This window comes from Daucus carota, chromosome 1 (genome assembly GCF_001625215.2).
Source record: "Daucus carota subsp. sativus chromosome 1, DH1 v3.0, whole genome shotgun sequence".
Lineage (NCBI taxonomy): Eukaryota > Viridiplantae > Streptophyta > Magnoliopsida > Apiales > Apiaceae > Daucus > Daucus carota.
Window position 1 is genome coordinate 30,389,106 of NC_030381.2, and position 21,868 is coordinate 30,410,973.

The window sequence follows — 21,868 nt, forward strand, 5'->3', positions numbered from 1 at the left end:
ATATTTCAGCCTTACAAAGAGGTTTGGCCGTTGGCTTGGTGGTAAAAGTTGACAATTCAAGGAAGAATTATACTAAATAGTTTTAATACCTCTTCCTTCGGCCCCTTGATTCACAATCCTCTAGCCTTTTAATGCGGGACAGACCTTCTTCCGTAGCTTAATAAACAAAGTAGAACTGCTATAAAGTTTTAATTTTTCAACTTTGCACATGATATATTTATTAATTACTTTTCATATTGAGTTAAGTTCCATATAATCCACATATTTAGTGTAGCACCGTAGACCACATATGTTCCGCAACTATAGAATGACATAAAAACACTATAAAATGTATGAAACTTGTTATTTTGTGAAATACATTCTATAAATATTATTATTTCATGAAAAATATTGAAAATTATTTATGTTCGACAAGTAGAACACATATGTTCTGTAATATGTAAATATGTTCTGCAAACTTAACATGTTTTGCAGAATAATGTGTTTTTCACTATTTAACTTGTCGAATGTTTAGAATTGTCAAAATTTTTAACAAAATAATGATGTTTACAGAACATGATTTGAAAAATAACACATTTTGCAATGTTTTTATGCCATTTTATAGTTGCAGAACATACGTGGTCTACGGTACTACAGTAAATATGTGGACTACATGGAACTTTGTTCTATAATTATAATATGATATATAAAATATAAAATATGTAGTTTAGTTTAGTTTATTTAAATTTTCTGGATCTAATTTTAATTATTATATACTATTTAACATAGAATTTAAAGGATGATATTATGATTAATATTATTTAGCAAAAATTAAATTATTTATTTTTCAAACTTTTAGTTACATCTATCTTCACTCTGTCACACAAATCTACCCTTAACAGAAATTACACATATAATAACTTTCTATAAAGCGATCTATAAGTATGCTATAAGACTGGGATATTGTTAGACCAGCTTATGTGAAAAGATAGGAAACATATCGCATATCCAGAAGAAAGAAGTTATCAACTGAGAGTTGATTCAGCTAATATTAAGTCAGGTTGTTGCGAGATATATCAACAGATTTTATACAAGTATAAAAAGCCCCCCTGCCGGTTTATTTTTTTTTCACTGAAGGAGTGGTTAATCATGAAGAGGGTAAATAGTTTTTACTGTTTCTCAATATTCTTGGTAATCTTGTTAGTCAACCAGAGTGTAGCAAATGTGGTTCAAAATGAGGCAGTCTCGGGATCAGATGATCATGCTTCTAAAGAAACAAAGGCTACAATAGATGGAATTGAAGATTCTAAAGTAGCAGGCTGGCGCCCCGGAGTCCATGGATTTCCGTGGTCTGGTCGAGGAGGTTTTCATGGCCCTGGAGAAGCCTTTCCTTGGGCTGGTGCAGGAGGTCATCATGGCCATGGGGAGGCCTTTCCTTGGGCAGGTGCAAGAGGTCATCATGGCCATGGGGAGGCCTTTCCTTGGGCAGGTGCAGGAGGTCATCATGGCCCTGGGGAGGCCTTTCCTTGGGCTGGTGCAGGAGGTCATCATCATGGCCCTGTTCCTGGTGGTTGGTTTCATTGGGGTCGGTTGCCTTGGGCAGGTGGGGGCGGTCACGGTGGTGCAGGTGGTTATGGTGGAGGAGCAGGAGGTAATGGTGGTGCAGGAGGAACACCAGGTACACCAGGAACACCAGGTGGTAATTGGCTTCCGTGGGGAGGTAGAGGTGTTCCCGGCGGAGGTGAAGGTGGCCAAGGTGGAATACCTTGGTTCCCTTGGGGAGGTCAAGGCGCCCATGGTGGAATACCTGGGACACCAGGTGGTATTTGGTTCCCCTGGGGAGGTAGAGGTGGCCATGGTGGATTTCCTGGAGGAACACCCGGAACACCTGGAACACCCGGAACACCAGGAAGGGGAGGCCATGGTGGATTTCCTGGAGGAACACCTGGAACACCGGGAGGCAGGGGTGGTAATGGAGGCGCTGGAGGGGGTGGTAGGGGTGGCAATGGAGGCAATGGAGGTGGTGGTGGTGGTGGTGGAGGTCCAGGTGGCTCACCTGGTTCACCAGGCGGTCCTAATTGCGGTGGAAATGGTGGAGGCCCTGGTGGCAGTGCTGGTGGTTGCGGTGGCCGAGGTGGTGCTGGTGGTGGAAGCGGGGGAGGTAGAGGTGGAGGATGGGGGGTGCGACCTCAGCCAGGAATACCACACCCTGGCAATGCAGCATGCGGAAATATGCAAATAGTGCCTGGTACCCATGGATATACCATCACTTATGACTGCGGTAACTGCAAGTACCAGTACACCGTCGATAACAATGGCATGGCGACCGGCGGCAGTGGTAATTGCTCTTAGGTGATCAGTAGTAGTGATTGTTTCTAGTAGTGGAATAGATTGGTAGCTCTTCATGATCTCCAGGAGTTTTCTGTTGAGTATGCATAAATAAGATGTAGCAGTAGTCTTTCTTTTTGCTATTCCTTTTTTCATTCTAATGATAGTTTTCTTTTTCAAGTATCTTAAAAGCCTATTCAAAATACTAGTTAGCCTTTGCTAGTAATTAAACTAAACACTTATGTGATATGTTTCTCACTTATGTGCTAGTAATTAACCCATTCTGATATACACCATTATCATCCCTACTTCATTACTATCATATCCATGTTCTGAAGCACAAGATTTAGACACAGAAAGCTTCTTGATTCACAACCCAAGAAAATCAGCTTATTAAGGAAAAAGAAACTTCTGCTAGCTCCACTACCTTAAAAAACCAAAACAAACCAAATCCATATTGCTTCCTCATCTAAAAACCAAATCAAGCTCATCAAGAAAACCTCAAATCCTGCAATTACTTCAACCAGTGCTTCCTTCATCTTCAACCAAAAACCAAACTAAGATTCTCAAGCCCACTACTTCAACTTCAGATTCTTCACTCAAAAACAAAACTCATCAAACCCAGATCAACTTCCAACTCACCCACCATCAAAACCCAACTAAAGAAGCTCAATTCTACCACACCAAAGCCATTATTCACAGCTAAGAAATCTTCAGATCTTACTACAAAGCCCAAACAGACAAAAACAGAAAAGCCCAAGCTACAAAAAAAGAAAAAGAAAAAAAGAAAGCAGCCCGTTTGGATAGATGAAGATGAGGAGGATTTAGTTTCAGATTTCAGAGTTCTACCATCAAGATTCCAAGAAACATTAATTCCAGATTTGGAAAGATTCTCCACATCTTCCAAAGTTTATCTCACTAGAGCCAATAAAGAAAATATGCACCTGCCAATCGTTACACATGTACACTGTACACATGTATGGCGGCCGACTCATTATTCTGCCTATAATTATCATGTTCATATATGATTAACTGAAAATTGTTGTTTAACCAATCTTCTGGAAGATTGTGTGCAGCATGCATATGTGTATCAGGTTATAGTGTAGTCAAGCTTCAAACAGGACAGAGATTACCAATCTATATTAAGTAATCATTCACATTCACTCATCTACATCTTTAACACCTTTCTTGTTTTGACAATCATTTAGCTCCTATAACATTTCTTGTTAATTATTCCACTTGTACCTTGGATAGGTCCTCACTGTGATAGAAAATGAAAGACTCCATCCCATCTCACCGTACAGACTTCCTACTGAACAAAAAAAGAAGAATGTGTGCCAGACGTTGGCGATAATGCAATCAACGCATGCAACTACCTTAAGTTAGCAATTCCATTGAAACATAGTTTGCTAGAACTTTGGAGCTTTAAATACCCCAGAAAGTCTAAAATTTTGAAATTCAAAGCATTAAACTGTTAAAAGAGTTATAAACACTTCATCGATCCTAATAATATGCTTTTTACCGGTTAGTTTATGGTCTTCTGAGATGACCATAAAGGACATACAACCGTCGGCCCCTGCAATATTTCTTAATAAGCTATACATAACCTGTAGACTAGCTCTGAAGGAAGAAGCAGTCATACAAGTCAATCGAAATTTTACCATATACCAGCCATACCAAGAGATTTGACATCAGAGACATCACAGGAGACCTGTATATGGAAACAGTTTAAAAGGTGTCAACAGAACCCAAACCAGTCAATTGAAATGGTGCCATACCATCTTTACTTTTTAAAAAACACAAGTATATCATATTTGTCAAAGAGGGGAGTGCAATAGGCCCTCATTAGAATAAGTGGTTGATGTAAACATAATTTAGAATATTTGTAAGATACTTACCAAATTCATCTCATCCTTGGAACTGCATTGTTAGATTTAGTTGGCGGCCGTCTTTGGGATTTCAAATGCTCACCAGATACCACTGCCTTTGATCTTGTAATAGGTGCCGGATCAAGATTCTGATTTAATGATTTTTCTTTTAGAGGGCTGCCTAGTTGATGTCGGCCGGTTGATCTTCTTAACAGAGTGGAAGTTTTAGCTTGTCTGGCTTTCTGGTCTCCCATTGATGAGCAGCTGCTTTTCTTAACTAAAATTTCCTGACTAGCTGATTGAGGACTTCGATGTTTATCAGCTGATTTCAGTGATATGTTCGGACTGCAGACTTTACCTGAATTCTGGTCTCCGATCGAAGAGTAATAGCTACTCTGAGCTTTGCTGATTTGACTTCTTGGATCACATGCTTGAAGCTTGACTCTAGAAGGAGAATCTGAATCCGAAGATGATGGGCTAGTTGTATTTGCCATATCATATAACAAGTTATCATTCAGGAGCGGTAGCTGTCTTGCCCTTCTACTTGAGGTTAACATTGTGAGACGCAGCACCTGTATCCAAATATGATTGTCAAAATTAATTGGTCCAACAAAAGGAAACAATAATAGGCCAGAACTCTGTAAAAAACTATTATCCAATGGCATGTCTAAGATAAATGCATACATGTCAGATTATGTCAGACTTGTATAGACAATCGGGTGTTCATCTAAAGCAGGAAAAGATATTATACAAGAAAATAAGTCTAGAGAAAGAGCAGGTCTACATGTAGTCCTTTCTCTGTAACTTTACCAAACAAATAGGTAACATATTAAAAACCATAAAATAACATTATTTTACTCCAAAAGATGGTATCAGAATTATTATTACAAACGATACAACCCAGAAATGTAAGCGTGTATCTTCTCACTTGATTAAGCTTCCACCTTAGTCTGAGAGTTAAATTAAATTTGCTTATAAAAAGAACAAATTAGAACAAAGAAAACCTTTACGCTTTAATACAAATAAACTTCCTTCCACTAAATTTGAGTATAACGTAACACATTTAATAAGTTCAAGTACATAATGCCTTTAATTCTCTTCAACTTAAAAATATTCTCCAACATATTTTAAAGATCTAAGTGCAAGTACACATTCAGACATTATGTCTATACAATTCAAAAAAAAAACCAGTAAAATAAAGAAAGAATAAGATAATTGGAGATTTTGGTTGAAAAGAAAAGACAGTTTGTTGAAACATAAATCTAAGCTGAAAAGTGAAAACAAATAAATAACACTCATATGAAAGCACACTCACTTTCTGTTCAAGGATCGTCTTGTCTTTCTTTAGCTTTGTAATCAGCATGTTCTTCCTACGGATGATGTCTTCCAGCTCTGAAATTCTCTGTACAGTAAAGAAGGGAAGCCAACGGAATATTTAAGCCAAGTCCAAGAGCTTTAACACATGTATGAATAATCTGGTAATATTTAAATTGATCTATACCTTCGAACTTAAAAGTTTGGATGAGTCAAGAGACAATGAAAGCTCTTTTATGGCAGTATCCTTCTCTTCACATTCTTTGCGAAGATTGTAGATGTCTTGCTCATTATCCAATTGTAACTGTTGAAATACAGAATATTAGTTTTGCATATCGTATACGTCAAGAGATGTTCATTTGCTTATCCGCTAATTGATGGAACACCAGCAAAGAGAATTTAATTTAAAGCAGGCCAATATATCTACAACAGAAATTGTCTCTTACTGAATAACACATATCACTTCATCGGTGGAAAATCAATCAAGTGTACAGTTCATGGCATGTTAAAATTCTTTCTTTTGGTTGATTGGAATGGAGAAGACTGACTGGGTTTCTTGAGCTAAAATTTGAAACAGAATGCAAGATTCCATGCATTCAAAACAATTTGCTAATTTGTCGAAGGCAGGGTTTTCAAGGCGAGAGGTGCAAGGGAAAGTCCCTTGCACCTCTCGCAAGGGTGGAGGTAAGCGATGATATAAATACATGCGTACACATACATTTACACTCTTATAGATGGTATATTACTTTTTAATGTCTAAATGCAACCTGAGGGGAATATTGTATAAATTTTTAACAAATAAACTTTAAAAAAATTGGCAATGACTTGCCTTAATTGGAAATGTCAGCAAGATCAAACAAATAATATGGTTCAACTAATTGATTGATATACTTAAACTAATCTATCATTTCATTAAAACAAATATAATTATTTATCAAATGAAAAGAAGTAAGTTTAAGAATATGACATTCTGCAAACTTCAATCTAAGAATCAACGGATTGCTATAGTTGAAGTAAATTAAGATATAAAGAAATAATCAAAAAATGGTTACAGATTAAAGAAAAACATATCTATTGCAGAATTTCGTCACTAATATTAAATGAAATATGCTATACAATTTTAAGTTCCCAGTACTGGTAGAATCAAGAAAGCAAATTGAAACTAAAAAATTAGTTTCCCAAATTAAACTGCCTATAGTAAGAAAATGGTATTTGACTAATAATAAACTCTTCAAAAGAAGCTTTTAACATAATATTGCTTTCATAATAAAATATCTTTTAATTTGTGCTTGTGCCTCAACATTTTAGCTGTGCGCCTCACTAAAGCAGCTGCACCTCGGCCTTGGCAAAACTCTAACACGGCTAGTTTTAGACTAACAATACGTTGTGGACGGAATCTTGTGCTCATAAAACAACTCTTATTCACAAAATGATTGTCGAGATGCACATGCTTCTGTGGATGTGTGGTAATATGGAGAGGGAGGGAGGAAGGGGGAGAGAGAGAGAGCAAAAAATCAAGACAATAGGGTTATGGTGTTGGTAGCTCTGGCTAATGTGTGTTAGCTCAGAGTTTTCACTGAAGAAACGATGCAAGATTATAGTTTTGGTAGTTTTGTCATGTACAGCAAAGACTGAGTAAACTGGTCTGGCAAATGTCATATATAATCTAGAGCCTAGGCATATAGAAATGCGCAAAGGGGTGACCAAAAAATTACTTAGAAGTTGCTGGCATGATTTGGCTAGTATATCTTCCTAACACTGTATAAAAAAAACTTAAAGATTGTTGGCAAGATTTGGCTAGTCTTTCATCCTAACATCATATAAAATACTTCAGAACATGCCATTCCACATGATGTCTTTGAAGCAGGACAAGGGACTGATCCCTATCAACATTGGTTCAAAAGATTGTAAAGGGATAAAACATCCAACATCAACATCATTTACAAATAGCAAATTGTATCGGAAACATGTATCACAAGCAAAAGATGACTGAGATTGCAAAACAGCCAACTCCAGTGACCATCACTATTACTTGCATCATCATAGCAATGAAAAGAAAAGGAGTTTTAAAATCTAAGGAACATAACCTGGATATCTATTGTAGAATTAACACTTGGAGCCCAGTCTGACAAATTAGACATACGGCGCTCCTCTTGCTGACAAGGCTGATATTTAAAAGTATCTTCCCATTTAGAGAATTCACCAATTGCACTACCCTGATAACACAGTAAAATACATTGATACGCACTTATATTCATATCTTCAATTTTTACAAGTATGAAACAAATTGTCAGGTGCTTAATTAGCATAAATTGTTACCATCATGTCATCACAAGGAAGCTGATGAAAATTACAAGGTTGACAACCACAACCACCATACTTGATACTCCCAGAAAAGGGTTCACAAGAAGATTGCTGGCACATATCATCAGACTTATCTTTAAAATAATTAACTTGCTCACATAAACTGTCAAGTTCCTCCTGCATTGCTGAAAGCACTTGATCCTGGAATGTAACAGCAAACGAGACCCTGTCATCTATATGGTTGTGGAGCCTTGTACGAATACAGCTAATAAATTTTTTTTATCAAAACAACACAAAATCATATTACAACATTGAGCAATGAGCATCCCATAAGATGATTTGATTGATTACAGGATTACAATGAATAAAATTATATTACAACATTGAGCATCCCATAAGATTGTTCGATTAATTACAGGATTACGTTGAATTCATAAAAGAAACTATGTGAACATTTAGACAATTCTATTTTCTCAATGACTATGAACAGAAAATATTAACAAACTGAAATTATAGAATTGCATAACAAAAATACCACAAAACCTACTCAATGGTTGTTATTAAGGAGAAAGAGTCTCATAGACATTCAAATGAAGAATTCCATCATCTGTAGTAAAGTGAACTGAATTATAAAATGGCATGGAAGACAAAGACATGATATAAAGTTATAACAAATCCTTATCATTAACCAAACATCAAAACTGAAGCCCCATTATCCAGCTCTAAGAAAAAACAATACAATACTATTTCAAACCTGAAACTATAACTTACAAGTCATTATAACACATAATCAGTACAGAAATCTCATTAAAACTGAATGTATATAATGTATCAAGTCATGTTCAGTTTTATAAATTTAATCATCTTCTAAATGTATATAGACCAACCAAGGATCAACAATAAATAGCCAAATCACAGGTACCAAAAATTAGACAATATTATTTCAAAACCAGCCCCACAACTTACAATCACTAACAAGTCATTACTGCAGATAATAAATACAAAACAAATCTAACCTTCGAAATTCAAATTTGAAAAATGCTTATTAATAACAAAAGACACCCAAAGTACTGAAACATGATGATGCTAAGAAAGTATAGAATAGTAAAAAAATTACACTAAAAGTACATAAAGTATTAACAAAACTATTCAAAAAATCCATATACCCATATATATAAAATGAAATTCAAATCCAAGAATTCTATCATCTTTAATATACACATATATATTAAATGTTCACATGCAGTCAATAATCAATCCCTCATTTCCAACTAGAGCCGGCCAAACGGGCGGTTTGGCTCGGCCCGAACCGGCTCGAACCGACATTTAGCCCGTATTTTCATGTGCCGGTTCGAACCGGCACGAACCGGCCCGAACCGAGGTTTAACGACGAGCCGGTTACGGTTCACATATCTTCGATTCGCGAACCGTCACAAACCGGCCCGCCAAAACCGGTAAAACCCGCCCGAACCGTCTGGAACCGTGACCCGTGAAAGCCCGCTCGAACCGTTTGGAACCCGCGTGAACCGCGGTTCACGAACCGTGTAAACCTGTGATATTTAAACACATATTTTAATCAAATATTTAAACATGCTAATCTAGTGTCATTATGAATAAATTATTAACTTGATATATTTATTTTAAAAAAATATCATAACTAAATATCTAAATATATATATTTTTTTCGAAACTGATCTAAATATACTTTTTTAATCCACTTAAGAATCTAAATTTATAACATTTTAATATTTTCTTTTAACTTTTTAATATGCTTATAGTTATATTATAAAAGTGAAAATATTTTAAAATTAAAAATTTAGCAACTCGACATCATTTAACTGCTTAATTTTTTTTTAAAACATAAACATATACTAATTTGTAAGGCATATAAGTCTGCATCATAAAAAATATTGTTTTTAAATATAAAATTGGGTACTATCAAATAAATTAATATTATATCACAAAAAGGATAAAAACCACATAAGAGAATAGAGAATAATGAAAATAAAAAGGGGATATAGAAAAAGAAGAAGGAATGACTCAATGGGAATGCATGCCACCTGTAAGGGCTAGTGCCAACCCGCGTGAACCGCGGTTCACGAACCGTGTAAACCTTGGACTGTTTTTAAATATAAAATTGGGGACTATCTCTCTTGCTTTATCACACTCTTGGACTGTCCAGATGTCCAGTGTCCAGTGTCCACTGAACCGTTCGAACCGCAAACCGTTGAACCGCAAACCGTCCGGAACCGTGTGACCGCATAACCCGTCAAATCCGCCAAACCGTATAACACGGTTCCGGTTACCTTCTACACCAGCCCGGCCCGGCCCGGACCGGACCGCCAGTCTTGTCGTGCCGGTTACGGTTCCAACGGAGACGGTTCGAAACCCGTTTGAACCGGCACGAACCGGCACGGCCCGCCCGTTTGGCCGGGTCTATTTCCAACTAAACATCAACAATTAAGCCCCAAATCCAAGCTCCGGAAAATTAAACACCACATAATTTCAGAACCCATAACTCACAATCACCAACAAATCATTACTACCCATAAACCAAACAAGCAATAAAAACCCCTTATTAATAACCAAAGATCAACAATTAAGCCCAAAATAATCACACACAAAATCCAACAATCAAAATCAAAATTGAAAAAAACACCCATTAAAAACGCCACGAAATTATAAATAATCAAACCAAAAACAAACCCTGAGTTGAACAGAATTCTTCAGCCTCAAAATCTCCCTATCTTTCTTGGCATTCTTAACCGCAACAGCAATAACAGCAACAACCAAAACCCTCTGCACTGGACTAAACATTTCCCAAGCCATGGCTTCTTCTACCCCCAAGCCGCCACCAATGGCTTTAGCCGACGTGGCTTCCTCGGCTCCGACGAGCCGACCCTGCAGAGACAACCATGATAGCTGCTTAGCGGCTCGTACTGGCTCACTGGGAGGAATGAAGCTGCTAGATAGCCGGCGCGGAGCCGGAGAAGAACAGGGAGGGAATGGGGTTAGAGATATTGAAAATGGCGGCTTGAAATCGGCTGCGCTGAAGCCGAAATCATCGGCTTCGGCTTCCATCTGGGAAGATATACAGACAGGGGAAGCGAGAAGATAGTTGAGGTTGTCAGAATTATAAATGTGTGTGTATATGTAAGTATATGTTTTAAATTCTTTTACGAGAGGGAAGGGGAAATAAAAATTATTATATCTATTTTTGGATATGTGTTAATTTAAAGATTGTGACAGTTGTAATAATAAGCTGTGTTTTTTTTTGTTTTTGGATTTTTGTAAAGGGATTTCAAAATTTGAATTTAGGTAGTTTTGCATTTGTATTTTGTGTCATGGAATCTTGTTAGTAACAACCTACCTAGCCTATTGTAGTTTGAATTTTGGCTTTCATAATTTTACTACTGTATCGTTATACATTTTTTTAATTTTGATCAAATTATTTTAACACGTTTATTGATTTTCACTCTACGGCATGACAATAACAAAGTAACAATTCCAAGACGGCCAGTACAGTTGATTGTGAAATACGCCGGTAAGTTGAATTAATCAAAATTTATTAAACCCGTTGTATAACCATCATGATGATGATCCACAAATCTGCACGACAGTCTCTGTCGAAAATTGTTGCTGCTGTCAGAAAAATTGCTGATAAAAATCAGATAACTATTTGATCATATTTTTTAATATTTATTTATTTTGAATTATGATATAAAAAAAATAAGAGAAATGTTATATCCATATCAACTTTTTAATATGCAAAGCAATTTACAGAAGTTTGTATTAAAAATGTATGATTAATATAGATGCAAGGGGAGGGAGAATTCTATGTTGCTCTAGAAATATCATTTTTCAAAAAATAAATTTTTGATGAGATTTGATAGTGAAATTTATAATAGCTTCCAGCAAAAAGCTGAAAACAATTATTTACAAAAATATGATAGAACTAGCTTTTTTTTTCAAAATAATTTTTCAGCTAAAAACTGTTTATAAAAACTGCTCTTCGATTTATGATTTATCAAATAAATTTTCACATGTATTTGATCGAAAAACTATTATTGCTGTTTTTAACAGCAACGTCAAATTATTATTAAGATTATTTGCTGATTTGATAATAAGTTTAGAGCTCTTTCCCTTTCTTTAAATTTTAGTATGATGCTGTCTTTATATCCGTCAAATCTCCAAATACCACCGGATTGTTCAACTATCATTTATTAATATAAAAAAGAGAAAAAGAAAAATTATAAAAACAGCACTTTCTCCGTCCTTCTCATTTATTTACGTATTTTTTCATTACTCGACACGTATTTTAAAATGCATATAAAACATATTTCATAACTTTTTTTCTAAATTTTTCCTTTTTTTAATAAAAATTTGGATAAAAAATTATTGTATAATTTATTAATATATAAAAAGACAAAACGAAAAATTATAAAAACACCACTTTCTCTGTCCTTCTCATTTCTTTACCTTTTTTTTTCATTACTCGACACGTATTTTAAGACGCATATAAAACATAATTTCGTAACTTTTTTTAAAAAAAAATTCTTTTTTATATAAAAATTTAGATAGTAAATATTTATTTATAAGAAAAAAAGTTCAAAATAATTTGTCAGACTATATTTTATGAGAGTATTAGAATGCGTGACGAGCCATGTGCCCCAATATAAACAATAGAGGGACGGAGGAAGTAAATTTTAGGGGGGTTTTCACATATGCCCGTGTCTAAAAGCTTTTTTGCAAAAATATTATCATTTTATTAAACAAATTGTAAAAATACCATCTTTCAAAAAAAAATTGTAAAAATACGGTGGTTGCATATGCAACTATATCTGCAACTACTAGCGGCCTTATATACAACCACAAATGCAACTTTAAAAAAATCTATTGAAAATTATATAATTTATATTTAGTTACAAAATAAGTTGCAAGTGGTTGCAAATAAAGTGCCCCTGCGAGATCAATATTAAAATAACAAAAGCAACTACAAAATCAACTCAGAACAACCATTACCCCTAATTTTTAACAAAATCAACTCAAAACAACCATTACCTCTAATTTTTACATACCACTCAGCCTCCACCCAAACACAAACTTTACACACCCACCCCTACTCACCATCGTCACCACAATCGCACCCACACAATTCTTCTCACATCCTCATAAATCAGTTCTTTTAAAATCATCCTTGGCGGTGTTGCCGCCACTTTTTGCCTGGAATCCAACACAACTTATGTAATATGATGTTTTTGAATGTAGGAACGTGATTTGCATCGCGATCGAAAGAATAAGTGTTGACATCATGGAGATGAGAGAGAGAGTGCGAGAAGAGAGGAGAGAGAGGATAGTGAGAGGAAAGTTGAGAGAAAGACGATCTTGATGAAAACAAAAGAATAATGTGCAAGAGAGAAGATGAAGATGTGCAAGATGGAACAAGTCCCGTGCGTATGCAAAGTTGTTAGTTAAAATTATAAACGAAAAGTATTTTTGCAATACTTTTAAGCAGGTAGTAGTTTTACAAATAATTTGATAAAATGAGGCATTTTTGTCGAATTCCCTATATTTTAGTATGATGTTCTGGTTTCGATCATGATTGTGTCCAAGAATAATGGTAGTGCTTTCATTCTCAAAATTAATCTCAAATATCATGTATCATTATGTAATTGAATAATTATAACTTATCTCTAAATATATGATGATTTTATCAAATAAAAACATTCCAAAACAGCCTTTCTCCTCTCTCCCTCTGTCTCTCCTTCTCCTGTCTCTCCCTCTTCCTGTATCGAAGCCCGAGTCTGATTTTTTAGTCGTTTTAAGCCCCCCTTCTATGTCCAATCTCCATGATCATGATAAAGCTAACCCCACAAACCAATCATCTGGGGTTGCTCAAAAATCACTGAATCAAAATGGGTAATCGTCTGATTCGAATGACAAAGAGAGATCACAGAGAAAATAACAATGGGTCAAAAAGCAAGAGAATGGGTCGATCTCAAAGAAAAATGGTGGCAGAAGAAGAGATATTGCATAAACAAGCTCTGGCTATGGCTATTCACCAACACCAACTGTCTCAAAGATTTGAGGAGCATGTCCAGGCGAATTGGATCTCGCTGCCGTAATCAGACAGAGGCTAACAACGTTAATAGTGGACCTAAAATGGTACTCCCTCCGTCTCTAAATACTTTTCCTGTTTGTACTTTTCACGTTTGCCAACACACACTTTTGATCGTTAATATCTTTCATTTCGTGGTAGCATTAAATATAAAAACTTCACCGTATTAAAGTACTCGTGAATACGAATCTAACAAGATCACTCATGACTATATTTAGTTTTATAGATTAGATGTAAATTAGTAATTTATCTCATGTTATGAACAGTACCGACATCACAAACCAGAAAAGAAAAAAGAAACGGATGGAGTAGGACTTTAGTTGTTTTGTTTAGTTATGACTTTTGTTTCGTATTTTCTTTGGAATTAATCGGCCAAAATACACACTGACTTTGAGAACAAATCTTTTACTAATGTTTTGGCTTTTATACTTTAGTACGGATGTGTGTAGGATTTGTGGAGTGTTTTTTTAGGTTTGTGTAGGATTTGTCGCGGACGTGGCGAATAGCGGAGCTGCTTGGAATGATATGGAGATGGACATATTTCGCGTGGTCATCGTTCTCTTGGCGGTCGTGTGCGGAAGAGATAGCGTGACGGTGGTAGCGGTGGTGGCTGAGGGTTGCAGTACGGTCAGTATGGATTCGGTTTCGGAAAGGAAGACGTTAATTGGGGCGTTAATTGTGCCTCATAATGAGGGCGTTATTTGTGCCTCATAATTGAGGGCGTTTATGGTGCCTCATAATTGAGTGCGTAAATTGTGCCTCATAATTGAGGGCGTAAATTGTGCCTTATTTGAGGGCGTTAATTGTGTCTTAATTAAGTGCGTTAATTTTTATTAATTGTGCCTTAATTAAGAGTTTAATTGTCTCAATTATGAGTTATCATAATTGTGTGAATATTTTAAACACCACATGCATATACACGTGATTTTATTAATAGTTAATCATTGGATATATTTTTTATTTTTATAATATATATAATTTGTTATATATTGACTTATATTCTTCTTGTTTCCTTTGTTTTATTTTTCAGGACTCTAAGAAGAAGACCGGTTTTTCTTTTCGGACTTTAAAGTTTTATTGTCTAAATTTCCCCGGTCATCTTGCATGTCCGACGCTTAGATAATAAACTTTTTTGAATGAAAGAATTATCACGGTGAACTAGCGATTCATATTTGTGAGATTTATTCTCATTTTCCAAAAAAAAGAAAAAACATTCCAAAACACGTCACCTGTATCAACAGAAATTTTTTGAATACCCAGTCTAGTCCTCTCGCGTTATGGCAACTTTCATTGCTTCTGTCTAATGTCTATCCTACAACTACAAGTTTAACTTTTGATACTTGGCAAAAAAAAAAAGAAGGTTTCACTTTTGATACCAGTGCTAAATCAGCAACAAGATTGAAGCTGTTGAATGTAAAACTCATCCAACATGTTCCAATGATTAAAGGGCTTTTGAAGATCTGAATCAAAATGGTCAAATTAGGACCGACACCTCTTTTGATTGGAGAACAGATCAAACACCAGGTGATTACTAGAGAGAGTTAGAATATGGTACAACGGGGAAAAACACACAAAGGTGTCATCTTCCAGCCCAAGATTTTTGCATTAACGGTGTAATTTGCACTCTTTTTGAGGACTACTAAATCAATTTGTGGTTGCGTTTAATTATGGAAACAAGCGAGGATGTCAGCACAAATTACTACCATGTCAAAAAAAAACGCAAAATTACTAACAAGTAACATCCTCAAGAGTCGTGGCAAAAAAAAAAAAAAAAAACATCCTCAAGAGCATGTAATATAGGAAAGGTTTTCGTAAAAATAAATTGGGAAAAAAATTCAAGAATTTTCTGGGAAAAAGTTGGTGACTAAATTTCTCATGAAAATTTTTCCCAAGAAGCTTCTTATAAAAATTTCTTGAGAAATTTTTTTATTGAAGTTCTTTCCCAAAAGAATGATTGATTCATATTTAGAACCAAAATGGGGAACGCACCAAATCCAATATCATAATCGATGAAATACATTTAAATTGTTATGGTTTTATAGCTAAACCAAAATCAAATTATTAGAATCAAAACCCACATCCACCTGATCACATATTTTGCTAGGTCTGTGTATGGTCTAAAGAACTCTTTTGACGTAGAGAAGCATACAATTGAGCAACAAATACATCACATTGTACAAGAGCATCTACAAAAAGAGTATACTAAATACGGTCTTTCTAAGGGCACACAATAAGCACGTATTTTCATGAAAAAAGTTTGTTTTGATTGGTGAAATTTGTGTGAATGCAGAGGGGCCATTAACATTTATTACTCATCCACCAATCAGAAGCTAGTATTTTCATAAGAGTTAGTTTCTATTGTGTGCCCATGGGCACACCATAGAAAATTCGTACTAAATAATACTTCATCTGTTTTTTAATATATGTCGTTTGGCACACATTTTTAAGTGCTTTGATCGGGCAATTAAAAATATTGTTTTTGAATTTTTCTTTTTCTGAATAAAAATATTTAATCAAAATTTTAATTCACAAAAAAAAAATCAATCAAAAATAATAATTTTTACTATCCGGTCAACTCACCTAAATATACGTGCCCAAGTCAAAAGTGACATATAAAGAAAAATGGAGTAATAAAAAGTTCAAATCCTACAACTACGATCCCCGATGTGTTTTTTATTATAATACTCCTAAATTGAAAATTTTACTAATAAGGAAGTAATGTGAAAATTATGAGAAAGAGTGAAAAAGGTGCGAAATAAATATTTCCCTCCGTCTCGATACACATGTTTCTTTTGATTTTTGACTAGTCAAATTGACTAAATTTTGACTAATATTTTTATATGTTATATAATTGAAAAAAAATCATAATAAATATGATCGAAAAGAAAATCTAAGTCTATTTTAATATGTAACTTTCTATTTTCTAAGATAATCTAAGATAATAAGTAAATATTTGTTAATTGTCGGTCAAAAATTAGTCAATTTGACTTCTCGAAAAGTAAAATAGACTTGTAAATTGAGACGGAAGGAGTAATTATAAAAACAATACCAGAAATGTTTAAGCAATACCTACGAATAAGGAACGAGAGAAGGATCCTACCATTTTTAGAGAATGGTTAGGACTCTGTACGATATTGATAGCTAGGCTCTTCTGGATGCTCTAAGATCTTCTCAGTGGTTGACTAACAATATTGCTCAAGATTCTTTAATCTATTAATTCAAAAGATAAAGTTAAATAAACTTGCATCTGCTATGCACCAAGTAAATTAACAAAAGGGTTCTATTTGTGGTGTCAATGAGGATGTTTTCCCCTCAGACAAATACACACATATCTGCTTTCTATCCTCCTATTTAAATCACCCACCTTCTTTATTTTATCTGTACAGAAGCAGTTCATACATACATATTCCTGGATTATCACTTCTGGTTACTTGAATGATGTAGCGCTATGTCTTCTGCTTACTTGAACATGTGCAGTTTGCACGAACATCGGATAGGGTCTATAAAGTTCAACCGAATAAATTTTGTTAGTTAAAGATTAATGGAGACAGCATCACATAGGTTTTCAGAAAGAAGCTCCATAGTTGATTACCTTGACTTGTTTCTGAAGATCTTTAATGTAGTCCACAGCCAAATCCAACATGTCTGCTGTGTTTGTTTGCTGCACATTGGAACAAAAGTAAATGCTTCTGCGGCAAAAGATTTTAATGGTTTGTCTGTAAAAAATATACACAACTGATTATCCGACCTTGTCCATATTTGGCACAAGCTCTTGTAGCTTCCTCATTCTTTCACTAATTTTGGTTCTTCTAACCTGAAGTCGAGTCTTATTGACATGATTATTCGAGACACCCCAAGAATAAGGTAAAAAACAAGTGTTTTGTATATGTTAACACAAATAGTACGAGTTGTGCCTTGAGCTAGAATTAAAAGGAAAAGAATGATACTCAGAAGTTACCCTTTCAGCAATACTACGCGGATGTGTTGCACACCCTCTCTTGGCTCTGATTTTTAAGGGTACTGAATCTGGAAATTGCAATAGATGTTCCATAGCAGACAATTCCGCGGAACTTGTTGGCAAACTTAAGTGATGAGCCAATGCACTAGAAGGGCGACTTCCACCTTCACTAGTCTGCTTAAAAGATTGATATTTAGTTAGTAACATGATAAATGCTAGACATAATATATTTTTGTCTTAGACAAGGGAGGAATTTTAAGATTAGCTATTTTACTTGATTCCGGGATGAATTTATATTAGAAAAGGCATTTCTATCGTTTCCTGCAAGTCCTGCAAGGAAATCATCGGACAAGAGTGCTGAATCATCCCACGAAGTATCTCGGGAACCACCTGTCAGATATCCTCCATCATTAATCCGGCCTTCACCATAGTTCCCAACCTCAGGCCTACCTGTGCCAAAGCTTTTGCCCTCAACCTTAAAGGCATGAGGAATTACGCTAGAAGATGAAGGTGTGCTTGGTGGAAAGTCCATCTGATTGTTCAACCGGCTCCCCGAGGAGAATGAGGAATCTGCATGAGTACTACTAGCAGGTCCTGAATTCCCCATTCCTCTCATTACAGCATAACCAGCTGCCAAAAATTAGGCACTCGGTTTAATTTGTAATCACTGGTAAAAAGAAAATTCATACTCCTACTATGAAAGAACACTAAGACATTAAACAAATTCAAATTGATGAACCACTTGCCTTTAATAGCATTAGGAAACTCTAATCCAATCACAAATGAAACAAAATCAAATCACTAATCTATGCCTGTTGTGTGCCAAAACTTATAATGAACCACATGTTTCGTAACATTGCATATAATACTCGTAAAAGAGCAACAAAACTAATTTTAACAAAATCAAACCAACTGCATCACATGGATTTAGATATGAGCATACTTACAAAATACCACTTTCTTTCATCTGGTATAATCAAATTGCACAAAATTGATCTTAAAATGTTTTGTTAGTAACCTCGTCTCATCGGACTCCTCTCTTCTTCAACTGAACATGAAATTCACTTTACAAAATCCAAATTTTTGTTTCATTTTATTGCTACCTGTTCTAAATACTTCCCCAACATCTTACTATTGCTAACTCTAGTCAAGACCTTGAAGCTTAACATCCGTTAGAATACTATATGATCCTGATAAACCCTCCTCCTAACACCTTAAGATTTCTTAACAACATCAAAAACTAAACTCTACCATCTTCTACAAACAATTCAAGCATACTAAACCAAAAACAAATTTTCGAAGAATAATACCATTATCGATATTGACTTGGGCAAATAATCCAGCCGGAGAACTACTCTGTCGAATAAGATTCAAATTGCTTCCACCAGCCATCTTCATCTGATTCAAACTATTCACCCCCATGGACCCCATCTGCTGAGGATGAGCATGAGCCACATCCGGTTCACACTTCATTGGCGCCATAAACTGAGCCTGGACCGGCTCATTCACAAAACCACCCACCCTCTCATCACAAACACTCACTAAATTCGAATCCTCACCACCACAACTCGACATAAATCTCGAAAAAAATCTATCAGAATCCGGGCTCCCAGCCCTCGGATTCAAAAACTGGTCAGCAACTTCTTCACCACCAAACAACCCACCATTCATCATATCTGCAAAATAAGAACTCGGCGCAGATCGGTACCGAGTCAATCCCGAGTTATTCTGCTGCTCCATAAAGTGTTTTTTATTATAGCAAATAAAAAAATTCCAAGAACCCGTGTGTTTGCAGCAGAGCAGTCACATGCAAATCCCCACAAATCTTTCTTCACAATTCCCAAAGCACTCAATCCACAAAGCTCACTTTACTGAATCAGATCTTGCACCAATTCATCAAACTTACTTATATAAGTAACAGTCCATCATTTCAACAAAATACTTATTTATACATAACTACAGCTGTACTATAGAAAGTAGCATCACCAAATGAAAAATAACCACAAAAGAACAAACAATAATCCTTACTCAACTGTTCATCACTAAGCTTTCTATGTTATAATACTCAGCTTGCCTCTCACCAATAAAAAGTGTACACCTTATTTCTTATTCGAATATTTTATTGTAAAAGATATTAGGTACGGATTCTTGACAAATTATTAATCTCGAAAATATACTCTCTTATAATTATTTGTCCGATGATCCTATTATTTGGGATAACATAATAAAATAAGCACTAAAACATAGAATATATCTAAATATATAGAGACCCTATAAAGAGGTTACTTGTATGTGTCACCGTTAGAACAAGATATATTTTATAGCAGAAATACACACACTCAATCTCCACTTTTTATCTAAATGTTGGTGTATTCAACTACTTCGTATTTATTTTTCCCTGCAGAAAATAATTTAGAGAGAGAGAGAGTGCAGGTGGGAAATAGAGAGGACGAGAAGTGGGAAATTATTTAGAACAAAATTTCCTGTTATGTCAGAGCAGCCAATCAGAAGCTATGATGTTTTAGATTCTTGGCTGTCTTCGATTGGACATTATTATGGATCGCTTTTTAAGTTTAGATTTACAGTTCTGCCCTGCATTTATTAGATAAATGAGTTAACATGACTGCTGATTGCAGTGCCATTGTTTAGCTGCCAATGTTACGTGCTCATGTTTTAGTAGATGCAAACGGAAGGGCAATGGCGGAATTAGGATTAAGTGTTAGGGGGTTGAACTCAACCAGAAGATGAATTAAAGAATAAGTAGTGTGTCTGCGTGTTTTAATAATCATGATAGAGAAAATATTATCTTTTCTCTCCTAAGTGAGAGGTTTGTTTTTCTCTCCACTCAGTGAGTTGTGGGAGTCTTTCTTTCTTGTCTTCTATGGCAAAGGTCGAGGAGATCAATGATCGTATGGCAACAATGGGCATAGAGGATGAGGAAAATGAAGAGCTATTCTTTGGGGATGAGGTAGAGGAGGCAGCGAACAAGTATGATTTGTGTTTGGTGGGTCGATTCTTGACAGAGAAGACTCTCAACACCAGGGCAATGAAGTCTAAAATGGCTGATATATGGCGTCCAGTTCGGGGAATAAACATCAAAGAATTGAAAACAGGTATTTTCCTCTTTCAGTTCTATCATGTTGACGACATGCAGTGGGTGATGGCAGGTGGCCCATGGTCTTTCGATGGAGCGATGCTTGTCATTAACACGGTGGAGAGAGGTATGGATCCGTTGGAAATTCCTCTGGTAGAATTACCCTTCTGGATCCAACTACATGGATTGCCAAATGGGTTCATGACTGAAGCAGCGGGGGTTCAACTGGGTAACTTTTTCGGGTCGTTCCTGATGTATGATCCGAATAACAACTCCAGTATCTGGCGTGAATGTATGAGGATAAGGATCAAAATTGACGTCAGGAAACCTCTGAAGAGAAAGAAGAAGATTTGCAGGAAGAATGGAACTGAATGTATTGTGCAATGCAAGTATGAACGCTTGGGAGATTTCTGTTTTACGTGTGGTATGGTGACCCACACTGAGAGGTTCTGCAATGTAAGGTTGAGCACGAGTCTAAATGATTCGCTAAGGGAATGGGGAGTATGGCTGAGAGCACCGTCGCGGCGGCTGGCGGGGCAGGAGCGGAGCAGATGGCTTCGTGATGAGAAGGACGAGGATTGGGGCGTGAATCACGGGGTTGCCAGTAATCCGCATGGTTATCCTAGCGGAAATTCAGATGGAGATAATAACAGAGATCAAGTTAGGAGCGAAATAAGGAAACAGAATATTTCAACTCCTGTTTTGTCGGGATCGAATGACCAGTTGGAAAATTCAAATGTGTTGGAGGGAAACCGTTTGTTGAAGCTGGGTAATGGGCCCTCGACCCAGGAGCTGGTTGGGCTGAACATAGATGAAAGGAAAAGAAGGCGTGGGCCTGACATACAAGAGTTCATGGACATGGAAGGTGGTGCTAACATGGCCATAACTGAATCTGCTCTTTCTCA

At 35.9% G+C, this 21,868-nt stretch overlaps 3 protein-coding genes across 3 annotated transcripts; 1 reads left to right on the top strand and 2 right to left on the bottom strand.

Annotated features, from left to right (window-relative positions):
• Positions 1 to 1,128: 1,128 nt before the first annotated feature.
• LOC108227342 (glycine-rich protein DOT1) lies at positions 1,129 to 2,331 on the top strand. The gene has a single exon (XM_064085930.1). It carries the CDS (start codon positions 1,129 to 1,131, stop codon positions 2,329 to 2,331), a length of 1,203 nt encoding a protein of 400 aa, XP_063942000.1.
• Positions 2,332 to 3,749: 1,418 nt separating this feature from the next.
• Positions 3,750 to 10,978, bottom strand: LOC108227255 (uncharacterized). Its single transcript, XM_017402315.2, has 7 exons — positions 10,500 to 10,978; positions 7,809 to 7,994; positions 7,577 to 7,705; positions 5,677 to 5,793; positions 5,491 to 5,577; positions 4,206 to 4,747; positions 3,750 to 4,018 (listed from the first exon to the last, which is right to left on the bottom strand). Exons 1-6 carry the CDS (start codon positions 10,872 to 10,874, stop codon positions 4,211 to 4,213), a joined length of 1,431 nt encoding a protein of 476 aa, XP_017257804.1. The 5' UTR covers positions 10,875 to 10,978; the 3' UTR covers positions 3,750 to 4,018; positions 4,206 to 4,210.
• Positions 10,979 to 17,142: 6,164 nt separating this feature from the next.
• On the bottom strand, positions 17,143 to 19,951 carry LOC108227355 (transcription factor bHLH130). The gene is made up of 6 exons (XM_017402459.2): positions 19,180 to 19,951; positions 18,144 to 18,499; positions 17,870 to 18,043; positions 17,660 to 17,725; positions 17,504 to 17,572; positions 17,143 to 17,411 (listed from the first exon to the last, which is right to left on the bottom strand). The coding sequence occupies exons 1-6, from the start codon at positions 19,607 to 19,609 to the stop codon at positions 17,358 to 17,360; spliced, it is 1,149 nt and encodes a 382-aa protein (XP_017257948.1). The 5' UTR covers positions 19,610 to 19,951; the 3' UTR covers positions 17,143 to 17,357.
• Positions 19,952 to 21,868: the final 1,917 nt, after the last annotated feature.

Bases quoted from the DNA above. Each gene is read 5' to 3' on its own strand.
- LOC108227342 (XM_064085930.1), top strand. From the start codon at position 1,129: ATGAAGAGGGTAAATAGTTTTTACTGTTTCTCAATATTCTTGGTAATC.
- LOC108227255 (XM_017402315.2), bottom strand. From the start codon at position 10,874: ATGGAAGCCGAAGCCGATGATTTCGGCTTCAGCGCAGCCGATTTCAAG. The intron at 7,995-10,499 runs GTTTGTTTTTGG...GTTACATTCCAG, and splicing joins AGAATTCTGTTCAACTCAGG to GATCAAGTGCTTTCAGCAAT. The intron at 7,706-7,808 runs GTAACAATTTAT...CTGTGTTATCAG, and splicing joins TTCCTTGTGATGACATGATG to GGTAGTGCAATTGGTGAATT.
- LOC108227355 (XM_017402459.2), bottom strand. From the start codon at position 19,609: ATGGAGCAGCAGAATAACTCGGGATTGACTCGGTACCGATCTGCGCCG. The intron at 18,500-19,179 runs GTATTATTCTTC...AATTTTTGGCAG, and splicing joins CCAAGTCAATATCGATAATG to CTGGTTATGCTGTAATGAGA. The intron at 17,573-17,659 runs GTCGGATAATCA...TCCAATGTGCAG, and splicing joins TTGTGCCAAATATGGACAAG to CAAACAAACACAGCAGACAT.